The 13,040-nt window shown below is 39.6% G+C and overlaps 2 protein-coding genes across 2 annotated transcripts in view; one reads left to right on the top strand and one right to left on the bottom strand.

The window, feature by feature from the left end:
- The window catches only part of LOC139352732 (endoplasmic reticulum aminopeptidase 1), a 524,301-nt gene that overhangs the window by 441,500 nt on the left and 69,761 nt on the right, over positions 1–13,040 (top strand). The window lies entirely within an intron of this gene.
- Positions 1,249–12,038, bottom strand: LOC139353147 (proton-coupled amino acid transporter-like protein pathetic). Its single transcript, XM_070996520.1, is given in 4 exon segments — positions 1,249–2,271; positions 6,251–6,370; positions 8,204–8,543; positions 12,014–12,038. Coding segments are annotated over 4 exon segments (1,239 nt in total). The 3' UTR covers positions 1,249–1,517.

Below are 13,040 nucleotides of genomic sequence, written 5' to 3'. Positions count from 1 at the left end.
CAATAGCGCCTTCAACCACGCCTTCAATCACTTTCAACTTCAGTGGCGTCACTATGCCGCTTCGTATCAGTCACCTCATCTGGATCTCTGCTCCGTTGTGATCTCCTCCAGCTTTTACGTTTCTAAGTTTTCCTCCTGGTCAAGTTGTCGCTTTAGCCATTATTGTCGCTCTCTGCGACAACGGATTGTATAAACGCCTTTCGTCGTCTTCCGTTAGGAATTTACTTGTTTCCACAGAAACAATTTTGCCTTCAGATCGGCAAACTGCGCCATATATTTTGTAGTTTTGTAGTTTCAGAATTTCATTATACTTTGCAAAACTTTGTGGAATTGCGCAACATGAAAATTCTCAGCTCTCCTGGATGGTTTTTTAATCTCCCTTTCTCGTAATCACTTCAGTTTTATAACTTTCTAGTTTCTCCATTTCGTTGTGTTCATTAAACTGCGATCGACGGATTCTTAGCAGAAGAACTTGATGGTTGTTTGGCCGCGTATCACACTCAATTTTTCGTTTGTCGATTGTTCTCGGTCGAACCCCCAAAATTGTAGAGAAAGGCTTCCGTTGCTTTCGTAAATTTATTTATTGATTAATACACTTCATTGATACAGTTTATATACTTAAGTTCACATATTAATTATTACTGAGACACACGCGACCTTCCTCTGCTGATGCTCAATCTCTACTACTTTTGCGCATTTTTCACGCTTTTTAACACTACCGAAAAATGTTACGGAACAGAACAACTGATCTGTTATCAATAGGGCTGCCAATCCTACATGTATGCAACAAAAAAATATGTTTACATATAATGAATATCGGGGCCATTCAATGTAACTTATTACTCGGCTAGATTTCGTATTGTGAGTAATTTAGCTCATCATATTTGGAACTGATTGATTGCAAAAGCTCCTTTACAATCCGTTTTTGTTTTACGCTTAGTAACTAAACATGCTAAAAAGTTAAATAATGCAGGCAAATCATTGGCTACGGATAAAAATAAAAAGAGGAGGAAAAAAGGCATGGGAAGATGGCTTTAGTTTTGGTTTTTGCTTTTAGTAATACTATTTTAGAAGAGATAGAACAGGGTGGGTTGCGGTGATGGTGAGGGAGTGCAGCTAGTTTTGGCCGGGTGCTACATAAGTCTTTTATAGCTCTGTACTAAATCGTACTAAAATCAATAGGACACGAAGTGCACTTAGTACAGTTCCAGTTTGAATGCCGCTTGAATGATAGGTCTGTTCTAAAATTGTTCTGAACGGCTATCAACTAGCTTACTGTCTACTACTTTATATAATTGCAAGTGTACTAAAACGTGCTAAAGCGGCATAGTGGTGCTCCAGAGTGTGCTTAATATAGTAGGCACTCGCCTAGTGAAATCCCTAGTAAATCCCTTTCGGTTCTCAAACAGACACACTAAGCAACAGACAAAATGTACAAAATGTGGGCGCAGTTTTACATCTAACAATAGTTAGATAATTTCTAGGAAGCGGAGCCTCTCCTCCTAAATGGTGGGCTTCTATTCTCCAACGTTCCCAGTACTAGAGTAGGCTTTCAGAATATCCTTGATGGCTGCCTGGGTGCCAAAGGTCAGGGCTGCAAAGCCGCACAAGGTGATGACGGCGTTCTTTCACAGTATTCAGTTGTACTGACCGAAACCAGTCTCCCAATGGACAATGAGCTCAATAACCACAGGGAAGATCAATCGCAGGATGGAGAAGCAGATGGCACCGATGAGACCCATGAATGGGCCAATTTTAGGAACAGCCACGGCCAGAACAACGGCAGCAGTCACCATCACTGTACGCAGCACATAATTGGCCGAAGTCGGACGCTTCTTGCACTTCTCCTTGATGCCATCCCACACGATCTCCAGGCACACAAAAAATTGCAGTCCAAATGTGCAATACTCGGCCAGGGAAATGAGCACCTTAAAAGCCTGGGCGGGCCACTCGGCGATGGGCAGATTCAGGGTGATACTCTCCTCGGTTCCAGCACCATAGCGCAGATAGCCAAGGAACCCCAGCGGCCTGTAGATAAGGGTCACACCGGACATACCCTGGGTGAGCACTCCACAAATTCCGAGGAAGCTCTGCGGCGTCTTCATGTTGTTCTCCAGCGGCATAACCACACCGATGGCCTCCATCGCGAAGATGGTGATCGAGAAGAATTGCGGCAGAGTGTGCCAGGACACGTACTCGCGATTCTCCACCGGTGGCAGATCCTGCACAAGGTAGTAGAACGAGAGAAGAAGCTTAGCATCGCAACTGTCTCTGCGAAAAAAACTTTTAGCCATGAAATTAAAAGGTGACACTTCACTTCTTAATCATTTTAATTTCTTCGATGATCTCATTACTGAACTTATCGCGTCAGGAGCAAAGTTAGATGGTATGGGTAAAATTTCCCATTTACTCCTAACTCTTTCACCCAGTTATGATGGAGTTATAACCGCAATAGAGACTCTATCTGAAAGTAACTTAACATAGCTTTTGTAAAAACACGACTTCTTGACCAAGAGATTAAGCTTAGGAATATAAGTAAGGATACGAGTGTTAAAGTTTTGCAAGCAGTAAGTAAAAAGGAGGTAAAAGATATAAAATTTAAAAATAATCCAATGCAGAAGTTCAAGAAGAATCAGTTTAAGCCAAGTTTCAAACCGAAACCAAAATGTTTTCATTGCGGTAAGCCAGGTCATTTAAAGAAAGATTGTTTCCTTTTGAAAAGGCAGCCGAATCAGAACTTTAGTGAAAATAAAAGAAAAGATGGGCAGGCTAAGATGGCAACAGCAGCAAAAGCCCAAGCAGAGCTTAGTTTTGCCTTCATGTTGAGAAATGCAACTTCCAATTCAAAGACAGTATCCTAGACTCAGGAGCATCCTAGACTCAGGAGCATCCTAGACTCAGGAGCATCCTAGACTCAGGAGCATCGTACCACCTTATAAATGACACAGCATTGTTCTCCAGATGGCAACAGCAGCAACAGTCCAAGCAGAGTTTTGCCTTCATGTTGAGAAATGCAACTTCCAATTCAAAGTCAAGCGAGGCTGAGTTTATCCTAGACTCAGGAGCATCGGACCAGTAAAATATTTACGTCTAAAATGTCTAATAGTGCTGAGTATCGATTATGGCATGAAAGGTTAGGCCACATAAGTGTAGAAAAATTAGAAATAAAACGAAATAGTCGTTTTGAAGATACTAATATATTAAAGAACATTGATTTAAACCATGAATTATGCGAGGCTTGTATAAATGGCACGCAAGCTAGATTTAAGTTTCAAAAATTAAAAAATAAAGAAAATATTACACGACCATTGTTAATTGTCCATTCCGATGTCTGTGGTCCAATAACACCCTCTACCATTGATAATAAGAACTACTATGTAGTTTTTTATTGATCAGTATACACATTACTGTGCTACCTATTTAATAACTTATAAGTCGGATGTGTTTTTCGTTTTCAAAGACTTTGTAGCGAAGGGGAGGCTCACTTTAATTTAAAAATTGTGAATTTATATATCGATAATGGAAGGGCATATCTTTCTAACGAAATGCGTGATTTCTGTGTCGAAAAAGGCATCAGCTATCATTCCACAATCCTCATACTCCACAATTGAATGGTGTATCTGAACGGATGATTCGAACAATAAACGAAAAGGCTCGATCTATGATCAGTTGTGCTAAGCTCAATAAGCATTTTTGGGGTGAGGCTGTTTTAACAGCAAGCTATTTAATTAACAGATCCCCAAGTAGAGATGTGGCATAACAAAAAGCCAACGTTGAAATATCTTAAAATATTTGGTTCGACGGAATATGCTTTGAATAAAAAACGAAAAAGAAAGTTTGACGAAAAGTTAAGTAAAGTTATACTTGTTGGATATGAACCAAATGGTTGCGGTCTGTTGCGGTCTGAGGAATCGAGGAAATTTATGACAGCAAGAGATGTTGTGTTGGATGAAATAAACATGTTAAAATAAAGAGTTTTACATGGGGAAGATTTTGAGGTTCAAAGTAATACTGTTGAACAAGGTAATGAATTTTTAAGTAGAGGAAATGAAGATTTGGTTTTTCCTTTGATGGAAAATACTGAATCTGTTGATTCTGAGTTAAGTAAACAACTCAATAAAAATTCCACATGTCTAGAAAATGCCGATCGTCGTTGAAGCTGATAATAAATTAAAAGAAAATAAAAGTGAAGAAGAAATCAGACTCAGTTAAAGAATTAAAAGTAAACCCAAATTATCGTATCGATATGCTTAAATGATATTCCTAATACCTTTGATGAAATTACCTTTCAGGGAGAAAGCTATTCAAGATGAACTTAGTTCTCATTTTCAATATAATACTTGGTCCTTAGTGCTAAGCCAGAAAATAAAAACATAGTTGATTGCAGATGGGTATTAAGTATAAAACAAGATGAATTTGGGAACTTTGTAAAGTACAAAGCAAGACTTGTAGCGCGGAACTTCGCTCAATAATATATGACTGATTATGATGAGACATTTGCACCAGTTGCACGAATTTCCAGTTTTAGATTTATGTTGGCACTTTCAAATCAATACGATTTAATGGTTCGTTATATGGAAGTAAAAACTGCTTTTTTAAACGGAACTCTAAAGGATGAAATCTACATGAGCGTTCCAAAAGGCCTGAATCCCTCTTATGAGAAAAAAGTATGTAAACTTAATAAAGCTGTATATGGTCTTAAGCAAGCTGCTAGATGTTGGATTTAAAAACTTAGGAGTTTATCAGTGTATTTATATTTTGGATGAGGGAGATATTTCGAGAAATATATATATCTTGTTATATGTGGATGATGTAGTGATTGCTACAATTAAATCTGATACAATGTCCAATTTTAAATCTTACCTTCATGACAAGTTTCAAATGACTTATTAACGTGAATTGGACACTTTATTGACATAAAAATTTATAAAACTAATGAAGAGATTTGGGTTAGTCAGTCAGCATATATTAAAAATGTATTGAGAACATTAAATATGGAAGATTGTAATTCAGTTAGTACTCCCCTCCCAAGTAAGTTAGACTATACAGCTCTGCAATCCGAAAATTATGTGATGCACCGTGTAGAAATTTAATTGGTTGTGTGATGTACATAATGCTATGTACACGGCCCGACTTTAGTTTTTTAATAAGTATTCTAAGCATATATACAAACAACAACAAAAGGGAACTATGGCAATGCCTTAAAAGAGTTCTTAGATATCTGAAGGGAATTGTTAATATTAAGCTTAGATTCAAGAAAGTAGCTAATTTTTATAATATTCTTACAGGATATGTAGATTCCGATTGGGCTGGAAATGAAACTGACAGAAGAAGTACCACTGGGTATCTTTTTAAATTGTTTGAAAATTGTTTGGTTTCATGGAGTACCATGAAGCAAAAGTCGGTTGCTGCTTCATCTAATGAAGCAGAATGTATGGCCTTGTTCGAAGGTGTAAGAGAAGCTCTTTGGCTAAAACCACTAATAAATGAGATTAATCTAGAATTAAGTGGTCCTATAGATATTTTTGAAGACAACCAAGGTTGTATAAGTATTGCAAAAAATCATACTTGCCATAAGAGAACAAAGCACATAGATATTAAATATCACTTTACAAGAGAGCAAATTGGAAAGAAACTAATTTGTGTAAAGTATATTTCCACAGACCTGCAACTAGCCGACATATTGACGAAGCCATTACCATCTGCACGGTTTATTTCCCTGAGAAGCCCGCTGCGACTTTCTGAATAAACCAACTACGAACCTTGTGGACTGTTGCTGAAAATGCATCGCTTTTAGAAGCCAAACATGAAATGGATCTCATGAAGTCTTTTGTGATTAATTTAAATTGAACTGAATTCATATTCTTGTTTATTTTTTCCAATGGATCTCATGAAGTACTTGTAATTAATTTCAATTTTCATATTTACTATTTATTCCTGTTTAATTTCATTTGTCAAAGCTTTAATAATGTTAATTTTCTTGAATGGATCTAGTTGGGTTTTACTGGGTTTCCCCAACTCTTGCAGCAAATGCTGGATCTAATGTATCCCCAGAATTTAAAAACAAAAGAAATGAAATGAAGAAACCAATTAAAACTAAAGCATAAACTCATGTCAGGAATTAAAGTGATAATCAATGTTACTTTTGAGGCGGCGTGTTGGAGTTTGCATGTTCAAATATACAAAAGTCACATGGATAATTGTGCAATTCATGTTTGCATGAATGTATGTGTACGAGAGATAGACGCACATTCCGATGTCTAGGTTTCCTAGGAAACCGCTCAAGGAAACGGGACCATCGTGCTTCTTCATCTCATCTTCTCGTCGTTTATTTTCTTTCTCGATATTCTCGTTCACTTCGATTCTGGCGCTGAGAGCGTGCGGTTCACACAATCTAAGTTTGCTACATTACTTGTTCATTGGGAGGTTGTCTGTTTAATACTTAATTGTATTATATCTTTTCATTAACATAACCATTATTATATATACTGTTGGTTCAAGCAAGCTACCTTTGGGCACTCCAGCTTCAATTGGATGGTATTCAGAGAGGTAATCTTTACATCGTACTGCGAAACTTCTATGCACAAGGTATGACTCCAATATTTTATGGGTGTTCTGTGTAAGCAATGTTTTAATTTTGTAAATTAATTAATTTATGATCAAGGCTGGGACTTGTCCTTTCCGGCTTTATGGATCACAGTTATGTCAGAATTTCTCCATTGTTGTGCCTAATAGCTTCTGGAATGATGTTTGTTGGGAGCACAAAGATGTTTGTTGATGGAAGTGGTTTAAAGACATTTCCAGATATGGGGGAAATATATTTGCTCTCTCTTCATTGCTGCTAGTCCAATTTCCTGTTTGTCTGTGTGAAGGTGTCGATTGGTATGGTGCATGGTTTATCGGTTGGTGGACTTACGAGGGTGGTCCGATAAGTACTTAGCCTCCAAAAGAAACAAGGAAGAACGCTATAGTCGAGTACCTCGACTATCAGACACCCGTTACTCAAAGGGAAATGGAGATATGCAAGCAGCAAAGCGAAATTAAAATGCGCCACCTACCGGCGGTAGACAGATTTAAGCGTTATGGGCGTTAGAGTGGGCGTGGCAAATTTATTTTTGGATCAATCGATAGGTATTGACGACACCAATACATTTCAGTTCAAATTTTTCATCTAGCATCCAAATTGTGGGCGTCACAGGTTTTCGCGGTTTGTGGGCGTTTAAGTGGGCGTGGCAAACTTTTGTTTAGGTCAATCGATAGGTATTGATGAGAACAATACATTTCAGTTAAAATTTTCTATCTAGCATCAAAACTGTAGGAGTTTCAGTTTTGGGCGGTTTGTGGGCGTTAGAGTGGGCGTGGCAGTCTACTGAAACAAACTTGCGCTGCGTAAGAAGCTCAGGAATCTTTACGCCAAATCTCAATAGCCTAACTCTCATAGTTTCCGAGATCTCAGCGTTCATCCGGACAGACAGACGGACAGACGGACAGACGGTCAGACGGACAGACGGACAGACGGACAGACGGACATGGCTAGATCGACTCGGCTAGTGATCCTGATCAAGAATATATATACTTTATGGGGTCGGAAACGCTTCCTTCTGCCTGTTACATACTTTCCGACGAATCTAGTATACCCTTTTACTCTACGAGTAACGGGTATAAAAAGAAAATTTTGGAAAAGTGGCGATTTATCTCTCAACATAATCTCTTTAGCTTGATTCACTTGACCCAGCGATGCTCCAACTTCTTTAACCCGACTAAAAAAATACGTTTTCTCGAGGTCTGAGAAATAGGCCTCTGTGGCGGCGACGACCTCCTCATTCGACGCAAATTTCTGTCCAGCGAGTGACTTTTTCAAGCTTGGGAACAAAAAGAAGTCACACGGAGCCAAATCTAGAGAATATGGGGGATGGGGAAGCAGTTCGTAGCCTAATTCGACCAATTTGGCCTTGGCGAGGGCGGAAGTGTGAGCTGGTGCGTTGTCATGATGGAAGAGCACTTTTTCTTCGCCAAATGGGGCCGTGTTTTCTGCAATAGGCCCAATAATTCGGCATATTACAGCCCTATGACCGTTTTGCCCTTCTCCAGGTAGTCGATGTAGATCACACCTTGTGAGTCCCAAAAAACGGTGGCCATCACCTTTCAAGCCGATGGGACAGTCTTCGCCTTCTTCGGAGCAGGTTCGCCGGGTGAAGTCCACTGTTTCGACTGTTCCTTGGTCTCTGGTGCGCACCAGTGGATCCATGTTTCGTCGACGGTCAAGAAGCGACGCAGAAACTCCATCGAATTGCGCTTAAACAGCGTCAAACACTGCTCTGAAGTGGTCCCACGGTTGCGTTTGTTGTCCGGAGTGAGCCAACGCGGCACCCATCGCCCTAACAGCTTTCTCATGCCCAAAATTTCATGCAGGATATGACCCACGCGGTCTTTTGATATGCCTACTTTCTCAGCTATCTCGCGTATCTTCAATCGGCGGTCTGCCAATACGACATTGTTGATTTTTGTCACGTTATCCTCCGTGGTAGCCGTTTTCGGGGCACCTGGGAGTGGCTCATCAAAAACCGACGTGCGATTACGTTGAAACTCGTTAAACCGATTTTTGACGGTCGCCATCGAAGGAGAAGAGTCACCGTACACAGCATCCAAGCGCTCTTTGATTTCGCAGCGCGATTTTCTTTGCAAAAACAAGAATCGAAATTTCGACAGTAGCCGTCTACGAGAAGTACTACACGATAGTACATTTCTCTTGCGATAGTGACGCCATCGGGCGGTGAGGCTAAGTACTTATCGGACTGCCCTCATATGCCTGATTTAGCTTTTCACAGTGAATATCGTTTGCTGTTTAGGGAGCGTTGCTCCAAATAGGATAATTGAGATCGATTTTTTTAATCTTCAAGAAGGTAGTAGGCTGTTTTAGGCCACTCTTTTAAAGCAGGCGAAGCCTTCGCTTATTGCATATCAGTTCGCTAATATGCCCAGAAACCCGATAGAATAGGGGTCGAGTGTCAACTTAGCTGTCCATCTCTGCTTTAAGGGGGGCACTCTATGAAATGGGTTCAAAAATTCGATTTTTTTTTATTGCTTTAATCGATAGATATATTATCTGAGAACATAATTGCAAAGTTTCAAAGTCGAATTCCTATTACTTTCGGAGATATAATTTCTAGAATTTGCTCGTGCATAGTCATGCCAGGTGTTCGTTACTAAACTTTGAAGCGCGTTTTCTCAAAACCACGTTTTTAGAGTCCGTCTTCACGATAAAAAAAAAACCATTGAACCGATTTTCAAAAATGAACACTCATTTTGTAGGATATTGAACAGAGAAGTGCATGAACCACATAAATGAATGAAAAAAAATGTTTTTTCAATGTTTTTTCAATAAAAACAACAGAGCAAATTTCACTTTTTTGTTTTTATATGGTTTTGTTGCTAATTTTAAAAAATTTCAATAGTTTTTGAGGTTCATGCACTTGAGACAAGCCTGCTGATTAATTTGATATATAATTTGTATGTTTCAGACTTCAACTTGAGACGATATCGTGAGGACGGGGAGACAACTTTTTTAAAACCTGCCGTGGGCGATGTTCAATATGTCCGCCATTTTTAATTTTTTTTACAAACAAAACCTTGTTTTCTTAACTTCAGACTTATGTCTAAAGATATTGTAAACGGGAATATCCTGTGTTTTTTGGTTGATTTACAATAAAAAGAAGAAAACTGACAATCTTTTCTGCCGTTTCATAGAGTGCCCCCCTTTAAGTACGTGCTTGGGAGGCCATCAATACGGATACTTTCATACTTTCTGTATTTAAGCCAATCTGTTTTACTGAAAGTTAGTGTGTGTGGATGGTCGATGAATTTTCTGTTAAGTGTTCTACGTCAACATGAGCTCAAGGCACTCTTCTTGTAACGGCAAAATCAATCAAGTCAGGGTTCTTATTAGAATCTGGCGACCAATATGTAGGCTTACCTGGAGAGATAAGGTCAGGCTTGTTTCTTGGTGCTATTATAGCCTTGTACAGTTGCCTTCCCTTGGGGTTTTTGAGTCCAGATACCCAATGTGTGTGTTTTGCATTGTAATCACCAGCCGCTAAATAACGGTCACCTATTAGGTCAAAGAAATGTACAAAATCTTCTCGAAAATGGAAAAGCGCGGTGAACACTATACAGCGGCTAGGTTTAAGAAACCGATTTGGGTATCGATGTGTATTGATGCAGCTTGTGTACAGGCTGTAGCAATTGATGGCAGCTCGTAGTTCCAGATGTGTTTCTTGATCGGTATGCCAGTACCTCCACGAGCCTTACCATCAGGATGGTTTGTTTCATAAAATGTATAGCCATTAAGGTGAAAATATTTGTTGTTTTTTAGGTGAGTCTCTGATAAAATCACGGCGTCATGTTCATGTTGATCTAGGAACTGGGACAGCTCGTATTTGTTCTGTGAATTGGCCTTCGCATTCCAGAAACATATATTTAAGGGAACCATCTATACCCATTTTTGTTTGATTAATAGTTATAGTTTGATTAATATTATATTTATAGTTACCAGCATTGATTCTACTCCATTAGGCAATTGTGTATTTGCAGATGTTGTTTGTTGCCGAACTGTATCAGCAGTGGGTTGCTGACCTGTCAGCTTAGATGCTAAGTCCCGTTGTTGTAACCTAACTTCTGTGCAAAAGAATGGTTCTCCTTATTTATGGGGCAGGCCTCAGCTGGATGTGCATTCCCGCAGGCAACGCAGACTGCGCGTAGAGTGTAGTAAGTTGTGGCAATTCATGCATTGTACGGGTCCATTCCGTTTGTGGGGTTCCTCAACGGTGATCCTAAGGTGCAATAGATATTGAAGCTAGTAAATTGGGTGAACTTTACTTTTTTTTAATGCATACTTTCCGGCGCCAACTCTACCTTGAAAATTGGCTTTGGAACTTTGTTTTTATTTAATATATTCCTAACTTTCAGTTTGGTAGGTGTAGTAATTTATTGGGCCACTGATTGATAATTTGGTTCACTTGTATTTTTGATTCGTTTGTGTTAAACCTTTTTTAAGGATTTAACATAGAACTTGCTTGCTCCAATTTTATTAGTTATTTTTTTAACCAATTTACCTAACGTTCAAAAATTGGTGGTGGCTTTAGTTTCTTGGCCTTAAGTGTTTGAGCGGTAACATCGTGTTCTTTTGGGTCCTTAAGAATAGAAAATCGTTTTCTTGTCAGGGCCTTGTTTGGCACAGAGGTTTCGACTTTCTTGATGCACGTGTCGATCGATTCCAGTTTGAATTAATGATCCGAAAACACTTTTCGTATTTTTTGGTTTGGTAGGGGCTAGCTTGCCAGTAGGAACTGACGAAACACAACTACAGTTGATGAGGTAGTAGTGGTGTTTGTTGTCGTCGTTTATGTCTAAGTCACCGTTTTAAACGAGGGAATTGTGCTGGTCCTTGTTGTAATAAGCAGACCGTTGGTTATGTTGTAGGGGTCGGGGGACAGGCATTGGGTACCCACGGCTGTTTTTGTGCTGTGTTGCTTGGACACAATATAGCGGGGGAGAGCGAGCGTGCTCTCTCCGAACTCGCTTGAAGTTTGCAGTTGTTGTTGGTTCTGATAACTCTTCCGCTCTTGTGGAGAAGTAAGTGTTTACGTCAAAAGGGCGTTTAATTGGAGGAGGCAGTGTCGAGCGGCAGTTTTATCCAGATGTCTACATCTCGCGCGCTCGCACTGCCGTCCGCTCTCCATCTTTCCCCTAAGTCTCCTCTCCGCTGGCAAGCGCTTAAGTTAAGTTAGGCTTAACTAGTTCTTATTTCCAAGTGTACCAATAAACACCTATGCACGCCACGTAAAAAGCTCAAATTACCACTCGCGTTTTTTGCGAACCCTTCGTTCTTTGGACTTCATCTAATTCAGCGATCAAGCCGCCCTCCCCAACATTTTGGTCCTTCGAGCCGGTTTTCCAAATCTTTGGATTTTCCTCTCCTGGAGTTTCGTTTGATTTTTTCCCAGCAGGCTCTTACCGCTCCAGGTAAGTTCCACTTCCATTATTTGACGGTCATACAGCCAGTTTTTCGAACCCTATTTCGACTAACTTTCTGTATGGTATATTGCCTAAATCCAAAAGTGATTAATCCGACGCACCGGCATTGAATAGATGTAATAGATGTCCACAATTGTACAATTGAAAAAATTCCGGTAGCTATTTCAGTGCCACTATTCAACTAAAATGATTCTGAAATATATTTTCAATTCCACTTGTGTGTAAAATATAATTCAGTCACAGTAAAAATTCCCGATCATAACATTTTTCCTTATGTTTTCCACTCTTTATTATACCCGTTACTCGTAGAGTAGAAGGGTATACTAGATTCGTCGGAAAGTATGTAACAGGCAAACGGAAGCGTTTCCGACCCCATAAAGCATATATATTTTTGATCAGGATCACTAGCCGAGTCGATCCAACCAATATCCGTCTGTCCGTCTTTCCGCCTGTTCGTATGAACGCTGACATCTCGGAAACTATAAGAGCTGGGCTATTGGGATTTGCCATGCAGACTCCTGAGCAAATTTGTTTCAGCAGGATGCCACGCCCACTCGAACGCCCACAAACCTCCCAAGACTGTGGCTCCTACAGTGTCGATGCTAGAATAAAAATTTTATCTGAAATGTATTGCTCTCAGCAATACCTATCCATTGACCCAAAAAAAGTTTGCCACGTCCACAAGCCGCCCACAAACTTAAAAACGTTAATATGAACGCGGATATCTCGGAAACTATCATATATAGGGTATTGTTACGGCCTCTCTAACGTCCACAAGCCGCCCAAACCTTTGGTGCCCACAATTTTTATGCTAGATAAAAAATTTTAATTGAAATGTCTTAGTCTCGTCAATACCTATAGATTGATCCAAAAAAAAGTTTGCCACGCTTACTCTAACAAACACAAGCCGCCTAAGCCTGTGAAGGCCACAATTTTCATAATAGAAAAGAATTTTAACTGAAATGTATTAGTCTCGTCAATTCCTATTGATTGACCCAAAAAAAGTT

This window comes from Drosophila suzukii, chromosome 3 (genome assembly GCF_043229965.1).
Source record: "Drosophila suzukii chromosome 3, CBGP_Dsuzu_IsoJpt1.0, whole genome shotgun sequence".
Taxonomy (NCBI): Eukaryota; Metazoa; Arthropoda; class Insecta; order Diptera; family Drosophilidae; genus Drosophila; species Drosophila suzukii.
The sequence above is the reverse complement of the archived record's forward strand: the minus strand, read 5'-3'. Positions and strand labels throughout refer to the sequence as shown.